This window comes from Phocoena sinus, chromosome 15 (genome assembly GCF_008692025.1).
Source record: "Phocoena sinus isolate mPhoSin1 chromosome 15, mPhoSin1.pri, whole genome shotgun sequence".
In the NCBI taxonomy this organism is placed as follows: domain Eukaryota; kingdom Metazoa; phylum Chordata; class Mammalia; order Artiodactyla; family Phocoenidae; genus Phocoena; species Phocoena sinus.
The window spans coordinates 48,164,161-48,187,081 of NC_045777.1; the positions used below are offsets into that span (position 1 = coordinate 48,164,161).

General features: G+C 43.8%; 1 protein-coding gene across 1 annotated transcript in view; it reads right to left on the reverse strand.

Annotated features, from left to right (window-relative positions):
• The window catches only part of DTD1 (D-aminoacyl-tRNA deacylase 1), a 107,992-nt gene that overhangs the window by 84,373 nt on the left and 698 nt on the right, over positions 1–22,921 (reverse strand). The window contains exons 2-3 of the mRNA XM_032606629.1: positions 18,176–18,266; positions 16,222–16,457 (exon numbers count right to left, since the gene is read on the reverse strand). Of these exons, the coding sequence (XP_032462520.1) occupies positions 16,222–16,457; positions 18,176–18,266 (327 nt within the window). The remainder of the gene's footprint in view (positions 1–16,221; positions 16,458–18,175; positions 18,267–22,921) is intronic.

Consider the following 22,921-nt stretch of genomic DNA (forward strand, 5'->3'; position numbering starts at 1 on the left):
CTGGGGGACAGGCCGAGAAGAGCAGCTCAGGACGGGCCTGAACCAGGAGCCCCTCCAGCTCCCTCCTCAGAGCAGCTCGGCTCCGGGGCTCTGGATACCAGACCCGCTGCAGCAGCAAGGGACTCCCACCAGCTCGACACCGCCTCACCTGCTGGCACTCGCTCTGATGACCCTTGACCTCACAGAGGGTCTCAGCAGAACAGGCACAGACAGTAGCCCTGGAAACCGAGAGAAGACGAGCTGTGTGCCCTTTTTAGAGGCAAGATGAATCTAGTTCCCACTGGGCAGCCAGTCGTGCTCAGATAACGGTGACTTCCTGTGACCTCCCATCAGATTAAAGTGGCCGCTCAAATCTACAGAGCTTTCGTGTTATGCATGTCAGAAGAGCTAAAAAGACATCAGCTGGGATGAAATCATGTGTTTAATTGCAGGCTAAAATTACGGCTACAATTAGGAGCAAATTTCAGCTCCTGCACTCCTCAGGGAAGCTGAAGGCAGACTCAGGAGGAAAGGAATTATTTCCGACCTTGAATTTCTGTTGTCAGGATATACGGCATATGCTTCACCGTGTTTATCATTCCAAGTAGCAAGAAATTTATTTTCTTTTCCTGTTTTTCTTCAGTTAAGAACAGAACTATTATCTGAATTTCCATTTGTATGGACAACAAATCCAAAGAGAGATGTTTTGAGAGATCTTAAAATGGTAACATTCTTTTCCAGTCCACATCAAAGAGGAAAGCTCCCAAGAAAAATTACATTGGCCAGGGAAAATAAAAACATTGTTTTAAATAATCTTAAAAGACAGAAACATATCTACAAAACTACATCTAGGCTCCAGTGATGACATAACCAAGTCACTCTTAAATATAAGTCCCACATGTTTCCAGCAGGAAGACTCCCCACTGGGGCCAACCCTGCAGGGTCCAAGGGCTCTACCAGCCCCAAACCAGAGCGCCCCATTTACCTGCAAAGGCTGACTGCCTGCCACCACCCAACGAGAAGCCCTGCGCTGCCTCTCTGTGACCCAGTCTGTTGCAGGATGACAGCAGGCCGGTCACCACAAGGAGGGTGCAAGTGAGTTAGTACAGGCAGGGCACCAGGCCCAGAGCCCAGCAGTCAGCATGCAGGAAACCTGGTCCCTATCACTGCTATCACTCCTACCACTGTCCATGTGGTATATGGGCCAAGGGGCGGGGGGGCGGGGGGAGTATATGAACAAAAGGTGGGGGGCCGGGGGGGGATAGCAGAAAACGCAACTGAAGAAGATGCTTTTGAAGAAAACTGGGGAGAGCAGAAGGCCCTGCACAGAAGTGTTCTCTGTTCTCCAACTGGGGCTCGGCCCACCTCCGCAGACGGTCCTGGACACCCGCACCAGACACTGAGCCTCAGGCCCGCCCATCTAAGCTCCCCACTAAAGGCGGCTCCCTCTGCCGTCAGGATGCATCCTCACCGCCCAGTCTTCCTCTCTGTTCTCCTTTCAACCTGTTCTGAGCCTGGGCACGCAGGGGAGAGGGGTTACTGATGGGGACCCCAACATCGAGTGACAGGCTGGGGACCAAGAAATCAAGCAAACGTATGGAATTGGGGGCTCAAAATAAGCAGGTGGTGAGGCTAGGGCCATGGGGCTGGAGGAGTTTGGTCCCCGTGGGAGTGTGGCCCTGGGGGACGCATGGCGCTAGGGCAGCTCTGTCCGTTCTACAGAGTCCGATTGCTTCCTGGCCCCCGGCTCCCCAGAGAGCTCAACCCAGCCCAGGGGGGCACCACCACTGGGGTAAGGATCTAGCTCGAGGGGGCCTGGAGAGCAGAGACCAGGGCTCAAGGAACAGCATCTCCTAAGTACCTTGGCTGGGGAAATACTCAGTTGTCAGAAACAGGGTGCATTCCAGGCCCTTTGGATTTCTCAGAGCACGAGGGCCAGGCCCAGGTGGGCACGTCAGAACCACCACCTGACTCCATGCCACATTCAGGGTCACAGAGGCTGCAGAACAGCAACCTTGACCAGAATCTTGAGGCTTCTCCCTGGGCCCAAGTCCCTCCCAACTGCCGGTCTCTGCTTGGCTCTACGGTGGTTCAGGCCTTGGAGGGAGACACCCACTCTAGGCAGCAGGCATCCGGGGACCAGGACTCCACAGCAAGAGACACTGGGGGACTGGCCCTGTGGCCCAGGATGGAAAGTGAGGGCACCTGTCCCCAAAGGGGCGTCCCCAATTCCAAACCGCAGACCTACAGGGGCAGCTTCTGTGGAAACGGACATTAAGATGGTAAATGTCTAGGACCAAAATTAACCCCTCGCTGGGAGGTTAAATTCTCGTCCTAGCTGAAGCTCTGATGTCGCCCATCCTGCACGACAGGGAGGCTCAAGGCAAGGTCATCCCTGACCACCAGCTTTGCTCAGACTTACCCGGGCTCTGCCAGTGTCCTCGGCGTCCTGCTGCCTGGAACACTTGTGTCCAAGGCTGCCCGGTCTCCTCACTGAGGCGTGAGAGAACGATGCAGTGTCTGGGGCCCTGAAGGGCCCAAGTGGACCTGTGTGTGACAGAGCCAGGCCAGGGCTCTGAAAGAACCTATTCCACCAGGCAGACTCCCCTCCACCGAGAGCAGCTGAGTGAGAAACCAAGGAGGGCAGCTTCTGAGCTCGTCCAGCCACGGGGTCTGATTTCAGACTTTAACTCCTTTAGACTTGAATATGACACAGAACTTAAACTTGATTTGTAACTTTTCCCTGGGACTGTGATAATGGGCGAGGGTTTATAGATAAGCTCAGGTCCTCTCCATGTCGTTGGCTTTTTATTATGAGTTTCTCATGTATTTATTATTGGAATATATTAATACCGTCACTTCACCTCACTGCAGAACCTCTCGTGTGCTGGGCCGGGCCAAGGCTGGACACGGTATAGGACACAGACGAGGGAAGAAGTCTTTCACCTTGGGAGCAGAGTGGCCCTGGAGGGGCTTCACAGCAAGGTTCTGACCCAATTCAGGGGCTCTGGGGACAAAAGACACACAGCAGGAGCAGCCTCAGTGTTTAAAGATGGATTCAAAGGACTGAGCCTGTAAACTCTGACCCTCATCCAGAGGGAGCCTCTGCTCCGGACCACCTGCCATCAGCTCCCACCACCTCCTGGGCTACAGCCCCAGGGCTCAAGTGGCCGGCAAGCCCCCCACCCCCATGGACACCTATATATGTAATGGTTCTTGTATCTGTTGTTGAGAAGACAGAGGGAATCCCAAAACATTTCCCAAGCCTGAAAGCTTGTTCTAACCTAAGGATCAGCATCCATGGGGAAGTGACTCACTCGGGCTGCTGTGGAGGCGGAAGACCCACTAGGGAGCTGTCGCGACAATTTGGGTGGGAGGAGAGGCGGCAGCCGGGCCGGGGGCCGCAGACGCCGTGTGTAGCTGCTGGATTCTGTGTGCATGTCAAAGGTCAGGCCTGTGGGAGCTGCTGATGGGGGAAAGAGGAGCCAAGCAAAAGTGAAGTTTGGGGCCTTAAGTGCGCCTGTTAGGAAAGAAGACTGAAAGTACGTGAAATACGGAACCAGGAAAAGAAGCCAAATAAACGACACACACAAAAGGTATGCAGAATTTCGAAAGTGAAGATTAAGGGAAAATAATAAAATATCAAACAAAAAAATATAACCAGACTTGATAAATTAAGAGCTAGTTTTCTGAAAAAATATTAAAAACTCTGATAGAGAGCAAAGGGGGAAAATACATCTAACAAACCACAATGAGAAAAGGGTATGATTCTAGATGCAGAGATCGTTCTAAATCACCCCGCAAAAAAATCTGTACGCTTCCTCCTGATGCATTTGAAACTCCAGACGGATAGGAGACACAGGCAAACTGCCTACAGGGGCTCAAGGGTCCTGGGAATCCTGACCAGGGCCGTGATCAAGGAAGGCCACCCAAAGGGCTGGTCCAACAAGATCTATTAAAACAGATACTTCCGGGGCTTCCCTGGTGGCGCAGTGGTTGAGAGTCCGCCTGCCGATGCGGGGGACACGGGTTCGTGCCCTGGTCCGGGAAGATCCCACATGCCGCGGAGCGGCTGGGCCCATAAGCCATGGCCACTGAGCCTGCACGTCCGGAGCCTGTGCTCCACAATGGGAGAGGCCACAACAGTGAGAGGCCCGCGTACCGGAGGGAAAAAAAAAACAAAAACAGATACTTCCTGTTGAACGGAAAACGATGAAAAGCCTTCCAATTTATCCTGCAAGCCTTCCAATTTATCCTGCAAGGCTAGTATTACCCTAATATAGAAACTGGATATACAAAAAAAAAAAGCAGTCCACTTTCCCCTTTGAATACAGAGGCAAAAAACTGTACAGGAACGTGTGGGCAGTTTCTCACAGGCACACACACCAGAGGAACACGGTGCAGTGACCAGTGAAGGGTGAGTCAGCACAGCTCCTGATTAGGAAGGGCATTCACCAGGTTAACACTTAGAGAAAAAGACACTGGAAAAAATTCAACTCCCCTTCCTTTAAAAATGAAACACTTGGCTAGCAAGGGAAGTTCGCTCCTTTGAACTGGAGAAAGACTATGTGGTGACCTGCTTTTTTCACAGTCGGGTAACGAAGGCACCCTGATGACCTTCCCCGCCTCCCAGGCAGCACAGCTGACACTTAAAAAGATGGACCGACTGGGCGAACACCTCAGTGATAACTGCTGCAGCAAAGACCAGGGATGAAGATAAAATCAGTGGGCGGGGTGTGTTGGATATCAGGATATTGGCACAGTCTCACAGTATCTCCACACAGGATATTTACACAAAGAGGAAAAGAATAACTTGACCAGAGAGAAATCTGCCAAATAAGCAGACTGATCGACAGCAGGTACCCAGGATCTAATGTACAAGATCACCTCTGTGGTGTTCCTGCCAAAACGCACAACCCGAACCTAACGTCGAGAAGACTTCAGGCAAACACATGCTGCGGAACACGGACAGACAAACTGACCAAACAAGTCACCCTTCAGAAGTGGCCACAAGACAAGGAAGGACCCAGGAACCGTCACCCCCTGGAAGAGATTAAGGAAGAGACGCAACGACCAAGTGCAACGTGGGTTCTGGACTGGATCCTGGGACCAGGAAAACGACGCCAGTGGGAACACTGACAGAATTCAAGCAAGGTCTGTAGTTCACTCGACAGTGCTTCAGCAAAGTTAATTTCCTGGTCTTATTAAGTGCACTGTGGCCATGTCAAATATTATCAATAGAAGCTGGAGGAAATACACTATTGTTTTAAAGTGGAGTATAATTGCTTTACAATGTTGTGTTAGTTTCTGCTGTACAATGAAGTGAATATCCCCGCCCTCTTGGACCTCCCTCCCACCCCCCACCCCGAATCCCACCCATCTAGGTCATCACAGAGCACCGAGCTGAGTTCCCTGTGCTATACAGCAGGCTCCCACTAGCTATTTTACACATGGTAGTGTGTTTATGTCAAACCTAATCTCCCAATTCGTCCCACCCTCCCCTTCCCCCTCTGCGTCCACATCTCCATTCTCTATGTCTGCGTCTCTATTCCTGCCCTACGAATAGGTTCATCTGTACCATTTTTCTAGATTCTACATATATGTGTTAATATATTTGTTTTTCTCTTTATGACTAACTTCACTCTGTATGAGTCTCTAGGTCTATCCACATCTCTACAAATGACCCAATTTCGTTCCTTTATATGGCTGAGTAATACTCCATTGTATTGGGTTGGCCAAAAAGTTCGTTCAGGCTTGATAACATCTTACGGAAAAACCTAAATGAACTTTTTGGCCAACTCAATTACATGTACCACACCTTCTTTATCCATTCCTCTGTTGGTGGACATTTAGGTTGCTTCCATGTCCTGGCTATTGTAAATAGTGCTGCAAAGAACACTGGGGTACATGTGTCTTTTTGAATTATAGTTTTCACAGGGTATATGCCCAGTAATGGGACTGCTGGGTCATATGGTAGTTCTATTTTTAGTTTTGTAATGAACCTCAATACTGTTCTCCATAACAGCTGTATCAATTTACATTCCCACCAACAGTGTAGGAGGGTTCCCTTTTCTCCACACCCTCTGCAGATTTATTGTTTGTAGATTTTCTGATGATAGCCATTCTGACTGGTGTGAGGTGATACCTCATTATAGTTTTGATCTGCATTTCTCTAATAATTAGTGATGATGAGCATCTTTTCATGTGCCTCTTGGCCATCTGTATGTCTTCTTTGAAGAAATGTCTATTTAGGTCTTCCGCCCATTTTTCAATTCAGTTGTTTTATTGATATTGAGCTGCCCGAGCTGTTTGTATATTTTGAAGATGAATCCTTTGTCAGTTGCTTCATTTGCAAATATTTTCTCCCATTCTGAGGGTTGTCTTTTCATCGTTTATGGTTTCCTTTGCTGTGCAAAAGCTTTTAAGTTTCATTAGGTCCCATTTGTTTATTTTTGTTTTTATTTCCATTACTCTAGGAGGCAGATCAAAAAAGATCTTGCTGTGATTTATGTCAAAGAGTGTTCTTCCTATGTTTCCCTCTAAGAGTTTTATTGTGTCCGGTCTTACCATTTAGGTCTCGAATCCACTTTGAGTTTATTTTTGTGTATGGTGTTACAGAGTGCTCTAATTTCATTCTTTTACATGCAGCTGTCCAGTTTTCCCAGCACCATTTATTGAAGAGACTGTCTTTCCTCCATTGTATATCCTTGCCTCCTTTGTCATAGATTAGTTGACCATAGGTGCGTGGGTTTCTCTCTGGGCTTACTGTCTTGTTCCATTGATCTATGTTTCTGTTTTTGTGCTAGTACCATTTTGTCTTGATTACTGTAGCTTTGTAGTATAGTCTGAAGTCAGGGAATCTGATTCCTCCAGCTCTGTTTTTTTCTCTCAAGACCGCTTTGGCTATTCAGGGTCTTGTCTGTCTCCATATAAATTTTAAGATTTTTTGTTCTAGTTCCGTAAAAACTGCCATTGGTAATTTGATAGGGATTGCATTGAATTTGGAGATTGCTTTGGGTAGTATAGTCATTTTCACAATATTGATTTTTCCAACCCAAGAACATGGTATATCTCTCCATCTGCTGGTATCATCTTTAATTTCTTTCATCAGTGTCTTATAGTTTTCTGCATACAGGTCTTTTGTCTCCCTAGGTAGGTTTATTCCTAGGTATTTTATTCTTTTTGTTGCAATGGTAAATGGGAGTGTTTCTTTAATTTCTCTTTCAGATTTTTCATCATTACTGTATAGGAATGCAAGAGATTTCTGTGCATTAATTTTGTACCCTGCAACTTTACCAAATTCACTGATTAGCTCTAGTAGTTTTCTCGTGGCATTTTTAGGATTCTCTATGTATAGTATCATGTCATCTACAAACAGTGACAGTTTTATTTCTTCTTTTCCAATTTGTATTCCTTTTATTTCTTTTTCTTCTCTGATTGCCCTGGCTAGGACCTCCAAAACTATGTTGAATAATAGTGGTAGGAGTGGACATCCTTGTCTTGTTCCTGATCTTAGAGAAAGTGCTTTCAGTTTGTCACCATTGAGAATGATGTCTGCTGTGGGTTTGTCATATATGGCCTTTATTATGTTGAGGTAGGTTCCCTCTATGCCCACTTTCTGGAGAGTTTTTATCATAAATGGGTGTTGAATTTTGTCAACAGCTTTTTCTGCATCTATTGAGATGGTCATATGGTTTTTATTCTTCAGTTTGTTAATATGGTGTATCACATTGATTGATTTGCATATATTGAAGAATCCTTGCATCCCTGGGTTAAATCCCACTTGATCATGGTGTATGATCCTTTTAATGTGTTGTTGGATTCTGTTTGCTAGTATTTTGTTGAGGATTTTTGCATCTATATTCATCAGTGATATTGGTCTGTAATTTTCTTTTTTTGCAGTATCTTTGGCTGGTTTTGGTATCAGGGTGATGGTGGCCTCATAGAATGAGTTTGGGAGTGCTCCTTCCTCTGCAATTTCTTGGATGAGTTTGAGAAGGATGGGTGTTAGCTCTTCTCTGAGTGTTTGATAGAATTCACCTGTGAAGCCATCTGGTCCTGGACTTTTGTTTGTTGGAAGATTTTTAATCACAGTTTCAATTTCATTACTTGTCATTGGTCTGTTCATATTTTCTATTTCTTCCTGGTTCAGTCTTGGAAGGTTATACCTTTCTAATAATTTGTCCATTTATTCCAGGTTGTCCATTTTAGTGGCATACAATTGCTTGTAGTAGTCTCTTAGGATGCTTTGTATTTCTACGGTGTCTGTTGTAACTTCCCCTTTTTCATTCCTAATTTTATTGATTTGAGTCCTCTCCCTCTTTTTCTTGATGAGTCTGGCTAATGGTTTATCAATTTTGTTTATCTTTTCAAAGAACCAGCTTTTAGTTTTATTGATCTTTGCTATTGTTTTCTTTGTTTCTATTTCATTTATTTCTTCTCTGACCTTTATGATTTTTCCTTCTGCTAACCTTGGGTTTTGTTTGTTCTTCTTTCTCTAGTTCCTTTAGGTGTAAGGTTAGATTGTTTATTTGAGATTTTTCTCATTTCTTGAGGTAGGCCTGTATATCTATAAACTTCCCTCTTAGAACTGCTTTTGCTACATCCCATAGGTTTTGGATCATCGTGTTTTCATTGTCATTTGTCTCTAGGTATTTTTTGATTTCCTCTTTGATTTCTTGAGTGATCTCTTGGTTATTTAGTAATGTATTGTTTAGCCTCCATGTGTTTGTGTTTTTTACGGTTTTTTCCCTGTAATTCATTTCTAATCTCATAGCGTTGTGGTCAGAAAAGATGCTTGATATGATTTCAATTTTCTTAAATTTACTGAGGCTTGATTTGTGACCCAAGATGTGATCTATCCTGGAGAATGTTCTGTGAGCACTTGACAAGAAAGTGTAATCTGCTGTTTTTGGATGGAATGTCCTATAAATATCAATTAAATCTATCTGGTCTATTGTGTCATTTAAAGCTTCTGTTTCCTTATTTATTTTCATATTGGATGATCTGTCCATTGGTGTAAGTGAGGTGTTAAAGTCCCCCACTATTATTGTGTTACTGTCGATTTCCTCTTTTAGAGCAGTTAGCAGGTGCTTTATGTATTGAGGTGCTCCTATGTTGGGTGCATATATATTTATAATTGTTATATCTTCTTATTGGATTGATCCGTTGATCATTATGTAGTGTCCTTCCTTGTCTCTTGTAACATTCTTTATTTTAAAGTCTATTTTATCTGATATGAGTATGCTACTCCAGCTTACTTTTGATTTCCATTTGCATGGAGTATCTTTTTCCATCCCCTCACTTTCAGTCTGTATGTGTCCCTAGGTCTGAAGTGGGTCTCTTGTAGACAGCATATATATGGGTCTTGTTTTTGTATCCACTCAGCAAGCCTGTGTCTTTTGGTTGGAGCATTTAATCTATTCATGTTTAAGTTAATTATCGATATGTATGTTCCTATGACCATTTTCTTAATTGTTTTGGGTTTGTTTTTGTAGGTCCTTTTCTTCTCTTGTGTTTCCCACTTAGAGAAGTTCCTTTAGCATTTGTTGTAGAGCTGGTTTGGTGGTGCTGAATTCTCTTAGCTTTTGCTTGTCTGTAAAGCTTTTGATTTCTCCATAGAATCTGAATGAGATCCTTGCCAGGTAGAGTAATCTTGGTTGTAGGTTCTTCCCTTTCATCACTTTAAGTATATCATGCCACTCCCTTCTGGCTTGTAGAGTTTCTGCTGAGAAATCAGCTGTTAACCTTATTGGAGTTCCCTTGTATGTTATTTTTCATTTTTCCCTTGCTGCTTTCAATAATTTTTCTTTGTCTTTAATTTTTTCCAATTTGATTACTATGTGTCTTGGCGTGTTTCTCTTTGGGTTTATCCTGTATGGGACTTGCTACGCTTCCTGGACTTGGGTGGCTATTTCCTTTCCCGTGTTAGGGAAGTTTTCAACTATAATCTCTTCAAATATTTTCTCGGGTGCTTTCTCTCTCTCTTCTCCTTCTGGGACCCCTATAATGCGAATGTTGTTGCATTTAATGTTGTCCCAGAGGTCTCTTAGGCTGTCTTCATTTCTTTTCATTCTTTTTTCTTTATTCTGTTCCCCAGCAGTGAGTTCCACCATTCTGTCTTCCAGGTCACTTATCTGTTCTTCTGCCTCAGTTATTCTGCTGTTGATTCCTTCTAGTGTAGTTTTCATTTCAGTTATTGTATTGTTCATCTCTGTTTGTTTGTTCTTTAATTCTTCTAGGTCTTTGTTAAACATTTCTTGCATCTTCTCGATCTTTGCCTCCATTCTTTTCTCAAGGTCCCAGATCAACTTCACTCTCATTATTCTGAATTCTTTTTCTGGAAGGTTGCCTATCTCCCCTTCATTTAGTTGTTTTTCTGGGGTTTTATCTTGTTCCTTCATCTGGTACATAGTCCTCTGCCTTTTCGTTTTGTCCATCTTTCTGTGAATGTGGTTTTTTTTCCACAGGCTGCAGGATTGTAGTTCTTCTTGCTTCTGCTGTCTGCCCTCTGGTGGATGAGGCTATCTAAGAGGCTTATCTCCTTTGTTGCTTTTAATATTTTTTCTTTGAATTTAATTTTTGTTAGTTTGATTAATATGTGTCTCGGCATGTTTCTCCTTAGGGTTATCCAATATGGGCCTCTCTGAGCTTCCTGGACTTGTGGGTGACTATTTCCTGTCCCATGTTAGGTTTATGAATGTAATCCCTTCAAATATTTTCTCAGACCCTTTCTCTTTCTCTTCTCCTTCTGGGACCCCTATAATCTGAATGTTGGTGCTTTTAATGTTGTCCCAGAGGTCTCTGAGACTGTCCTCATTTCTTTTCATTCTTCTTCTTTATTCTGCTCCTCAGTAGTTATTTCCACCATTCTATCTTCCAGCTCACTTATTCGTCCTTCTGCCTCAGTTATTCTGCTATTGATTCCTTCTAGTGTATTTTTCATTTCAGTTATTGTGTTGTTCATCACTATTTGTTTGTTCTTTAGTTCTTCTAGGTCCCTGTTAAACATTTCTTGTATTTTCTTGATCCATGCCCCCATTCTATTTCCGAGATTTTGGATCTTGTCTACTATCCTTACTCTGATTTTTCAGGTAGATTGCCTATTTCCTCTTCATTTATTTGATCTTGTAGGTTTTTACTTTGCTCCTTCACCTGTAACATATTTTTTGTCATCTCATTTTTTTTGATGGGTGGGGCTGTGTTCCTGTGTTGTTGGTTGTTTGGCCTGAGGCACCCAGCAGTGGTGTTTGCAGTCAGTTGGGCAGAGCCAGGTCTTGGTGCCGAGATGTGGACCTCTGAGAGAGCTCACACCGATTAAGATTCTCTGGGGTCTGAGGTTCTCTGTTAGTCCAGAGGTTTGGACTCAGTGCTCCCAGTATAGGAGCTCAGGCCCAATCCCCAGCCTAGGAACCAAGACCCCCTCAAGCCGTGCAGCATGGCAAAAAGAAAAGCAACAAAAAGGCTGGGGAGGTCCAGGCTGGAAGAGAAATTCAGGAGTCACCAGCACATGGATGGCTTTTAGGAATTTAATTTTTATTTTATTTTTTTGGCCACACCATGCGGCTTGAAGGATCCTAATTCCCTGACCAGAGATCAAACCTGTGCCCCCTGCAATGGAAGTGTGGAGTCCTGGAACACCAGGGAATTCCCTAGATGGCTTTTAAAAGCCATTGGACAAGATGCCCAAGGGCCCAGTGTAAATGAGAAAAGTTCAAAGGCCAGAGCCCTCTAATGTTACAAAGCCGAGGAAGTAGAAGGAAGTAACCAAGGACTGAGAAGGGGCACTCGGTGAAGCAGGAGGAAAAGCAGGAGAGTGCGGAGTCCTAAACGCCCAGTGAAGGACTACTGTCCCACAGAGGATGGAGGAAGCAACAGGACTAAACCTGCTGATGGGCCGCTGAGCTGAGGATGAGAACTAACCTGACCAAGTGGGGGGCATGGTGCCTTGCCAAGAGCAGCTACAGCGGTGAGAGGAGCAAAGGCAGACTGGAGTGGGATGGGGGCAGACAGCCCTCCACAGGCCACACAGTCAAGTGGAGCAGAGAACTGGGGCAGGAGCTGGAGGTGGGGCTGACAGGCTGTCTCCACAATGGGAGGACCAACAGCAGATCTGCAAGCTGGTGGGCATGGTCTGGGCATGGGGGAGCAAAACTGACTCAGAGACAGAAGAGGGGGCAGAAGAACGTCCCTGCTCAGTCCCTGCACAGGTGAGAGCATGGGGTCAGCCACCTCGAAGGAAGGCAGGCTGGTTCCTGGTGCAGGTGCCAGCAGGTGGAGCAGACGGAATTCTGGAAGTTCTGAGTGCTTCCGTTTTCTCAGGAAAATGGGAAGTAAGGTCAATAGCTAAGGTGAGGATGGAGCTTTCAGGAGAGAGAACAGTCGAGTGAATGAACAGGCCGATGTATCACAATTGCTGAGCCACCTTGCAGGTCAAGGTCATAACCGTGAGACCAGTTGATTTGGACGTTGTCTCCAGCCACATTCAGCTGCACGGGCCCAGGTTAGGCTGAGGCTGGCGTCCTGCCAGGGCTGCAGTTTGTCCCAAAAAACAGTTAAGGGAGGTAAGGAAATATGCTAAGAGTAATTATTATCATGAAACAAAGGAATTATGAATTTATAAATTTAATGCAAATCAAATAAAAATAAGAGATTATTTTCTGGAACTAGACAAGCTGATTTTAAAATGCATATAGAAGAATAACAATTAAGAATAGCTAGGGGTGGGCTTCCCTGGTGGCACAGTGGTTGAGAGTCCGCCTGCCGATGCAGGGGACGCGGGTTTGTGCCCTGGTCCGGGAAGATCCCACATGCCGTGGAGCGGCTAGGCCCGTGAGCCATGCTGCTAAGCCTGCGCGTCCGGAGCCTGTGCTCCACAACGGGAGAGGCCACAACAGTGAGAGGCCCGCGTACCGCAAAAATAATAATAATAATAAAGAAGATACAGGTATAGGCGGAAAGAAAATCCTTTCACTGTTGTCACTGTCCAAAGACTTGAAATAACTCAGGATAAAAAGAAAAGTCTGAATCTTTCAGCAGGGGAAATAGGAAGAGTTTACACCCTCCATCCAGCCCTTAACAACAAGTAAGAGAAGCAAATTAAATACGCATTTGAAATTAAAGTTTCAGTCATTAAAGAGGAAGGGAGTGAAAATTAATGTCTAATTAAACTAACAGCCAAAACATGGAAGCAACCTAAATGTCCACTGGTGATGAAGGGATAAAGAAGATGTGGTCTAGCCACACAGTGGGATACCAGTCAGCCACAAAAGGAGGAGATCCTGCCATTCGTGACGACATGGATGGACCATGAGGGCTTTACACTGAGTGAAAAAAGTTAGACAAAGAAAGACACTGTCTGATCTTACTTATATTACGAAACCTAAAAAAAAACAAACCCATAAATACAGAGAAGAGACTGGTGGTTGCCAAAGTTGGAGGGTGCAGGTGGTCAAAAGGTACAAACTTCCAATTAGAAGATAACTAAGTTCTGGGGATGTGAGGTACAGCATCCTTACCTTAACTGTCAACCCATGTGAGGTGATGGCTGTTAACTTATCGTGGTGATCATTTCACAATATATGTGTATATCAAATCACCATGTTGTACAACTAAAACTAATGGAGTGTTAGAGGTCAATTATACCTCAATAAAACTGGAAAGTTTTTAAAATTTTTTAGGGTTAGGGTTAAATGTTTTAATTTTCGAATTAAACTCCTTTAAGTCTTAAAGTCACTAAAGAGGTCCTGAAAATCCTAAAAGAAAGAAAACGTATTTAGCAGTCTGTGTTCCATCTTCCCTCCAGGTCACAGAGGCCTTTCCGTACCGGAGCTGGAAGCCAGAATCTCAAAATTTACCAAAAGACAGCAAGCACGTAAAACACGCTCCCTGCACTTGGTTCCACTAGAGACCATAAAGGAGACAAAAGGCGAAGAGTGAGTGAGGCCCTGGGAAATCACTGCAGTGCCTCTGAAAGCCCAAAGGAGCAGAAAATAAATTCTGATGAAAACCCGTGGCATAATTCATGTTGATTTTTCATCAACATGACCAGAGGCATCATATCCCATGAGCTTAAATTCTGATCCATTATAAAATTATACTGTTTACAGTACATTGCTTCCCATTATAAAATTATACTGTTTACAGTACATTGCTTCAGGCACTTCATATAATTACCTGGATGGAATACAGATTTTTTTCAAAACGTAAAAGGTGTTTTTAGGAACACAAAGCACTGCATAATAAAATGCTCCTCTTTAAGGCTTTAGACGAAAGTGGTTTTGTTTTCACTCAAGCATTCCTTCACGACCATCATTGTTCTCCCATGGAAAGGGCCCTCACCTGTGCTTTCATGATATTCCTTTTTTTATACATAAATTGATTTATTTTTGGCTGTGTTGGGTCTTCGTTGCTGCACGCAGGCTTTCTCTAGTTGCGGCAAGCAGGGGCTACTCTTCGTTGTGGTGTGCGGGCTTCTCATTGCGGTGGCTTCTCTTGTTGCAGAGCACGGGCTCTAGGCGTGAAGGCTTCAGTAGTTCCGGCACGTGGGCTCTAGAGCACAGGCTCAGTAGTTGTGGCACATGGGCTTAGTTGCTCTGCGGCATGTGGGATCTTCCCGGACCTGGGCTCGAACCCGTGTCCCCTGCACTGGCAGGTGGATTCTTAACCACTGCACCACCAGGGAAGCCTTTCATGATATTCCTTCTGCTCATCCTTCAAAGGACTTCAATGCATCCCCAAATACGTCTGAGATTACTCAGAAATGGGATGATTCTATAAACATCAAGCAGAGAAGACAATGCTGGCAGCATTAATCCTTGTCTCAGCCAAGAAAAATTATTATTCAAAGCACTTGACTTAATTGCTAATTCTGGGAAGAACCTTGTTTGCAGCAAATCCACGACAGACAGAGGACCCCAGTGGACATCCACGATCGGACGTGTCAATAGAGTTCTAAACTTGGATGCTCCCAGAAGAAGCGAATATATTCTGCTCTACCAGGACCCAAGTAAAGAGCAGGATTTGATTTAAGGCAGGAGGGTCCTGATCACATAGAATCCATCTGTCCTGTTGGCAAATGGACACCTGACACAAGTAAGAGGAGAATTAAAATGAAAGGAAATACCAGTGAGGGGCTGGAACATCACTCCTCAGAACACAGAGCCACCTGAGGAGCTGACGACCCTCAGAGATGCGGGGCTCTGCTACAGAGCTCCAAAGTCATGTCGTGACTTTTATTACTTACGGTTGAAAACAGGCCCGATAACAAAGGGACCTGGGTTTGTCTAACCCACTGAGAGAAAGTTAAAGTGTAGGAAGCACTACAGAGTCAACTACTAACAACTACTCAACAGCTACGAGAGTCCGACAGCAGCAGGAGCAGCTGCAGGCAGACTCGGAAGAAGACACCCTGCTGAGCGAGTTCTCACCCTGAGGTGCGTCACCAAAGGAGGCTAAATACGCTTCCCAGTAGCTCTGAAGGAAAAGCACACTAGGAACATGAAAACAGACGAGAAACACCCCCTCTTAAGAAGATTCGTAAGTTCCGATTCATAATCCTCCCACAAACCAGGCCCACTCTTCTCAGGCGTTTTCTAGGCTTAATCTTGATCAGTCAGGCTAGGCTGGCAGTCCCCACGACAAGCCGTTAAGCCTGCTCTGTGCAAATGACAGCCGAGGGCCACACACGGCCACCAGGCGCTGGACATGTGGCTGGTCTGAATCGAGATGCACTGTGAGAATGAAAGACCTCAGTAGGAAGAAGGAACGTGAGTTATCTCATCAATAACTCTACATTGACAACAGGGTGAAATCAGAATACTGTGGATATCCTGGGCTAAATGAATTACAGTTTTAAAATCAATTTCACTTGTTTCTTTTTCTTTTTTTTAATATGGCTCCTAGAAATTTAAAATGACACATGGCTCCCATCGGCGTCTGGCAGGTGTATTTCTCTGTTGGGCACGATAAGCAACCGAAATGAACCACCACTATATCAAGCACACTGCTGGGTTGCTAAACATTCCAAATGTGGACAGAAGAATAAAGAAGGGTAAACGGTACTGGGGCATTCAGAGGACATGCACAAGAGCGGCGGCGGCAGCGGCCCTTATGCTGTTTTAAGAAAGTAATAAGCGTAAACAGTGAACTTTCTGGAAAAGGAAATGTTGCATCTGCAGATTGCCTTTCCCCTGCCAGGAAGTGTCCAGGGGACGCCCTCCTGAGCGCTGGGCTCCCCCCTACCTTTGACAAGCTCTGGCCGGTATGCCTTGCGTAGCTGCTCCAGGAAGCCGTTGTAGAAGCCCTCCGCCTGCTCTGAGGGCATCGCCAGGTGGAAATCGGGCTTGTTCCCCTTGAGGACGCACTGCAGGGTGAACTGGCTGATGCACAGCACCTCGTACTGTTTGTCCATCACGCTCTTCGACCAGTGTTTCCCACCTTCATCCTCAAACACACGCAGGTTTAAGATCTTCCGGACCCTGGGGGAAAACAGGGGTGAGCGCTACCTGAAGAATCATAAGCCCCCCAGACACACCCACACCCCCAAATGTCACAAGCACCCTGCTGACTAGGGACACTGTGCTGGCTCCATCACTTACAGCAGGGGTGACCATAGGCAAGTTACTTTCTACTCTGTGCCTCAGTTTCTGCATCTGTAATAGGGGTAATAATAGTCCTTCCTACCTCTTAGCGTTGATTGGTGATTTGCTTTTTTTTTTTTTTTTTTTTGTCAGCCCCTCCAATTCACAGCAGCTTCCGGTGGGAACCGGATGTGTCAAAACATGGGCTCAATTCTGAATTTTTACAGAATTCCATCTTTACACTGGAATAAATGATGCCCCGCTTTTACACCCTTTCTTGGAACTTCTCAAAATGAACAATTCAGCAAATACCCTGGAGAAAACTCATGGTCATTGCAGAAATGCAAAACGATCTGGGGAAAGACACCTTGACAATTATGTCACATGCTCCTTACGCCCCAGTGGGGCTTTCCCTATACACATGGATGACAAAGGATGGCCACCCTGGCAAGGAGGAGGACCAGGTAGCATTTATAAGGTCAGACTTGAGACGAATGACAAAGAACTACCTCCGTGAAAGGTGCAATTCCACCATTTGAAGCCACCTTTCTGGATGACGTTGAAGACATGTTCAAAGCCTGAACAAATACTCATTCGCTGACACCTTACATGGGCACCCTCTGCGGTGGGCGCTATTCATCACCCCTTCTCCACAGCGGGGTCTGCCTTATGTTGAGTCACTGCTCTTAACCAAGTTAGGTACTAGCTCTCCATTTCGTCAGAGCCACGGAGAGATTCAGACCAGTCCCCCGGCTTTTAACCACTACACCACTTCGCTCCCTCTTTGCAAATCCAGGGGACAGCTTTTAAAATACCAACATCCGTGAGTGTTATTGAACTAGTCATCAACACCTCAGCGGGAGCTTGGTTCCAAGCCTGGTTTTCAACCTAATACAAAAGGGACAACTGAGCAACCGTCACATGTAGGCTCTGGGCACCAGGGGCAGAGAAAATGGATCCAAGCATCTGAAGTACATGTGCGAAGTGGTGCGGGCGAGAGTGAACATGAGGAGGGGAGGCTGCCTGTACTAAGGGCCAAGAGCAATGACAAACCTCCCACCTTAGTAAAAAGAGCACTGGCTTCCAGGCCAGGTGGCCTAGGTTCTAACCTGGAGTCAGGCTTTTTGCTAAGGACGTGTTCATGACCTCCGGCAGGTAATGTAACCTCTCTGAGCTCCACATCCTATTGTGAACGGTGAACAACTGGGCATTCTTAACATGTGTAAACAGTGCCCAGATCATACTGCTCAAACTGAAAACATAAAACATTCCTATGAAAAGAGGCTTGGTTTTCACACCAAGGGAATGGTTCAAGGCTGCAGCAGCAAATAGGGACAGAGGCTAAGTTGTGGTCCTGCCCTGTCGCTGACTTACTGGGTGACGGCTCTTCCTCGCTCTCCCCATCTGTGACACAGAAATAACCACACTGCATCAAAAGAGACATGGGTAAAACTGACAGAGTCTCACTTTATAGGAGCAAAATACTATGGAAGTTCCATATATATATATATATATATATATATACATATATAATTTATTTAAATAGCTAGCCAGCCAGCTAGATGACCAGCACATGTCCCACTAGAAAGGCAGTGACGTGGAAATCCGCCTCTTACATGTGCTCCAGTTCCTTCTGCGTATCTTCCAGGGAAATACCCAACAACACACAGATGCCCCGTCCGATGGCACTTATCTGTTCTCCACCAACTGGAAAGGAAACAAAAGGGAAAAGAGACAAAAGGGAAATGAAACAAAAGGGAAAACCAAACAGGTGCCGTGAAGCACATCTGAGCATCCACAGGAAAGTCTGAACATCACACATACTTCTCGTAACTTCTTTGCCAAAGTCAGTAGGTACTGAAACGTGAAAGGGGTTACGTCGATGCAGTATGATAGTCATACTTTGTCCATTCTGACTTTACGTTTGGAATGAATGAGTTGTGAAGTGAACAACCATTACGTGGGATTTTCAGGCCACGTTTTCATCTGTGCTACCTTGGTTGAGACCCCTGAAACTTTCTATGAGTTTGCCAGTCTGTAACAACAAAAGTTTTTCTCCCCAGAGAATCCAGCTCAGCTATGGTAATTCTCAAAAAGGAGATGCCTGCTCTTCTTGGAAAGCAGCAAACCTGATAACGTAATAAACAACGCACAATGGAAAACATTTATGTCATAAAAATAAAGAAATGATTTCTCTACTTACTGCAGAAAAGATAAATATATCATACATAAAAAACACAGTTTAAAACTTAAGCTTCCACGGGCTTTCCTGGTGGCACAGTGGTTAAGAATCCGCCTGCCAAACCAGGGTACACGGGTTTGAGCCCTAGTCCGGGAAGATCCCACGTGCCACGGAACAACTAAGCCTGTGCGCCACGACTACTGAACCTGTGCTCTAGAGCCCGTGAGCCACAGCTACTGAGCCTGCACGCCTAGAGCCCATGCTCGGCAACAGAAGCCACCGCAATGAGAAGACCACGCACCGCAACGAAGAGTAGCTCCCGCTTGCTGCAACTAGAGAAAGCCCTCACACAGCAACAAAGACCCAGCGCGGCCAAAAATAAAATATTAATTAATTAATTTAAAATAAATGAATAAACTTTTAAAGAAATAAAAGTTAAGCTTCAAGTCAGCAAACTTCTATTATTTCCCAGTTTATTACTAAGGTTGCATCCTAAGCCAATGCCCTCCAAATCATCTTGAGTGATGCACCCCATGCATAAAAAATATTCTTTGAACATAGATTCCTATTCCAAACATCTGCATATGTATTTAGCATCAAACGTACACTCTACTACCACTAGACAGTATCTCAGTGCTGGCACAGTACTTAGGTCAAGACACATCATTATGGTGATGAAACTAAATCCATATTTCAAATGTTGATCTTCATGATTTTCAATTTTTTTGGCCAACTTTTTGCCAAAGCTCATTAGATTATTGACGCTTGGTTATTTTATCGTATACTGACCTAATGTTCCAATCAGGAGAAAGGTCAACTCTGCCATTTTCTTGTTATTTGCTTCTGCTAGATAATAATATTTACAAATATACCCGACAAGGCATCACAGACGGTACCATGTTGCCACATCCTGCAAGCTAAGGGAAGAGGGAGAAACCCTCTCCCTGCAGGTGTCTGACAAGGGACCATCTGACAGACACGAGGGGAGCACGAGCATCAGTTTGTTCCTGAAATAACTCTTTTTTAAAGAATATTTACTGATTTATTTATTCTGGCTGAGCCGGTCTTAGTTGCGGCACGCAGGATCTTAGTTGCGCCATGCGGGATCTAGTTCCCTGACCATGGATCAAACCCAAGCCCCCTGCACTGGGACCACGGAGTCTTAATCGCTAGACCACCAGGGGAGTCCCTGAAATAATTCTTATTAAAGCTTAACTTCTCTTAGTTTTATGATTAAGAAAACACAAATATTTTAATATTTTCTTCTGTGCTGCTTTTTTTATAATGGACTATGAGTGATTTACTGTCCTTTGAGCCACTGACTCAAAAATCTGAAACAGAAATCAGCTATCCTGACATAAGCAGTAAACAGCTGGGCTTGCTTGCCTGTTTGCAGTGCTTTAGAAAACTGTGGCTTTATTTGTTCTTTAAGTAAGTCAATATTATTTTCTTACAGTATCAAGATATTTTTAAAATTTTCCCCAGAGTATATTTTAAAAACTTAAAAAAGAATGATGGTTGAACTATGTCCACCATTAAAAGTAATGCACATGCAGTACAGAAAAACTTTAAAAAATAAAAGAAACAGGAAAGCAAAAAGAACCACCGAAGACAAGCACTTTAGTATGTTACTGATTTCCTTTTGATATTACTGATTTCCTTTTGATATTTCCTCTATTCACAGATTTTACTTCATATTTGTTCTCAACTACCATAGTAATATTGTGTATAAATTTTTGTGTCTCATCTTTTAACATCTCATAAGGATTTTTCCACATTATGAGCTTTTCCTAAGCATCTTTTAATAGTTGCAGCCCATCCAGTGGAACATTTGCATTCCATCCATGGATGGACTAACCATCCTATTTGGCTGGATAAATGGCTTGTTTTAAATTTTTTCACTTCAATAAGTAACACTGTGGTGAAAATCTTTATACACTAAAGTTTTGGGGTTTTTAAAATATACTTTCGTGTATAGAGTAGTTTTAGGTTCACAGCAAAACTGAACAGAGGGCACAGAGATTTCCCATATACCCCAGCCCCACATGCAGTCTCCCCACTATCAACATCCCCCTCCAGATGGTACATTTGTTCCAAATGATGAACCTACACTGACACCTCATTATCACTCCAAGTCCACAGTTTACATGAGGGCTCACTCTTGGTGTTGGACATTCTATCGGTTTGGACAAATGTAATGACATGTATCCACCATGACAGTATCGTACAGAGTAGTTTCACTGCCCTAAGGATCCTCTGTGCTCCACCTGTTCACCCCTCTAAAGCTTCTTCTATAATTAGGATTATCTTCTTAGAATAGATTCTCAAAAATAGAATCACTATTTGAAGTGATTCAAATCACTATTTGAACAGTTTCAATATTTTTATAATGTGGTATTATCCTAATAAGAAATGAATTATGCACCAAAGCCTTGAGATGACACAATTCGCTCTCTTATTTTGGAGAAGTTTTGTCCCTCCTTCAGGCAGAAGAATTAGGAGGTTAAAGAGATGTTTTATTATAGACAAACGGATTTCCAAGGGGAAAAACTTGAGAATCACCATTTTAGACAAAAGGTCACAGGGCTAGAAGAGACCTGAGCTATTTGGTCAACGTTTATTTGATGCCACGTATAGTGGCATCACCCAAGACTTCCTCTTTGAGAAGAATTCACCAGCTCGCAAATTAACGCATTCAAACCCAACCAATCTCTTCCCAACATTCTATGATTCTATTCAGATTTCGGCTTATAAAGCTGAGTGATGGACATGGGGGTTATTGTACTATTCCATGTGTGTAACCACATGAATATGTTTGAAGTGTTCTGTCAAAAAGCTTTTAAAATTAGATTATCACAATAACCATGCTAAGGCATCAAATGTGCTTGACCAAGCTCATAAAGCGAGCCTGCCACGTAATATGTGACTCTTAATACTCTGTCCCACCTATAAAACTGGAAGTGACATTTTAGAACCTTTGAAATAAAATGCCATTCGAGAAAGGCCACATGGAAGTGAAGCCTGTCAGTCACATTCTAAAGGAATCAGAAAACCTCTCCCCATTACAATGCAAGTAGAAGGCAAGGCTACTCAAAGTTTCCTCCAGCACTGTGAGAGAATTCCATCTTATTAACACCTTCAGACAGTTAATTTGTTGTTTTTAACTAAAAGCATACAACTTAAAGTAAGTTCATTCAAACTAAAGTAAGATCATTCAAACTATTCAGCTAATCTCACAGAAATGTGTTTTTGATATTCCAGATCAGCACAATGGAGAGTTCTCCATTCTGATCAAAATTTACATTCTCCAAAGTCTGTTCACTGGCCATCATGACCACATAGGGCAGGCTGCAAGATTCTTCTCAAAAAAAGCAAGAAATTCTTTTCATCTATGAATTTTCCCAGTTTTAGTGAAGTTACATATTAACTAAAATACTAAAAAAAAAAAAAGCCCACTTTGTTTTAAAATTTCATAAATTCCAGAGCTATACTATTCCCTATTACTCCAGGACGATATCCCAAATCACTTATCAGAACAGCTTAGAAATCATTAGCCAGGACTGAAAAGTAGAATCTCGGATCTAAATATATGGTTTTACTGAGTCTGATTGTTTCTTTAGGGGATTTTGTTGTTTCGTTCTTAGATTTATACTCTCCTGGACATAGAAACACACATTTGGTATAGGCTTGAAGGAAAGGATATCTAGAACTACTTGAACTGAAACAATATTAGAATTCTGCCAATAAAAATAGGAAAGACTAGAAGACAATGTAAAGTTAATCATTCAAAAAAATTTTAACATCTATACTATCTTCACTCGAGGTTTTTTTTTAAATTGGAGTATAGTTGCTTTACAATGTTGTGTTAGTTTCTGCTGTACAGCAAAGTGAATCAGCTATATGTGTATATATATATCCCCTCTTTTTTAGATTTCCTTCCCATTTAGGTCACCACAGAGCATTGAGTAGAGTTCCCTGTGCTGTACAGTAGGCTCTCATTAGTTATCTATTTTATACATAGTATCAATAGTGTAGGTGTATATATGTCAATCCCCATCTCCCAATCCATCCCACCCACCCCTTCCCCCTTGGTGTCCATTCGTTTGTTCTCTACTTCTGTGTCTCTATTTCTGCTTATCTTGGCTTGAGTTTTTAAAAGGACTTCCTTCTACCTATTAAT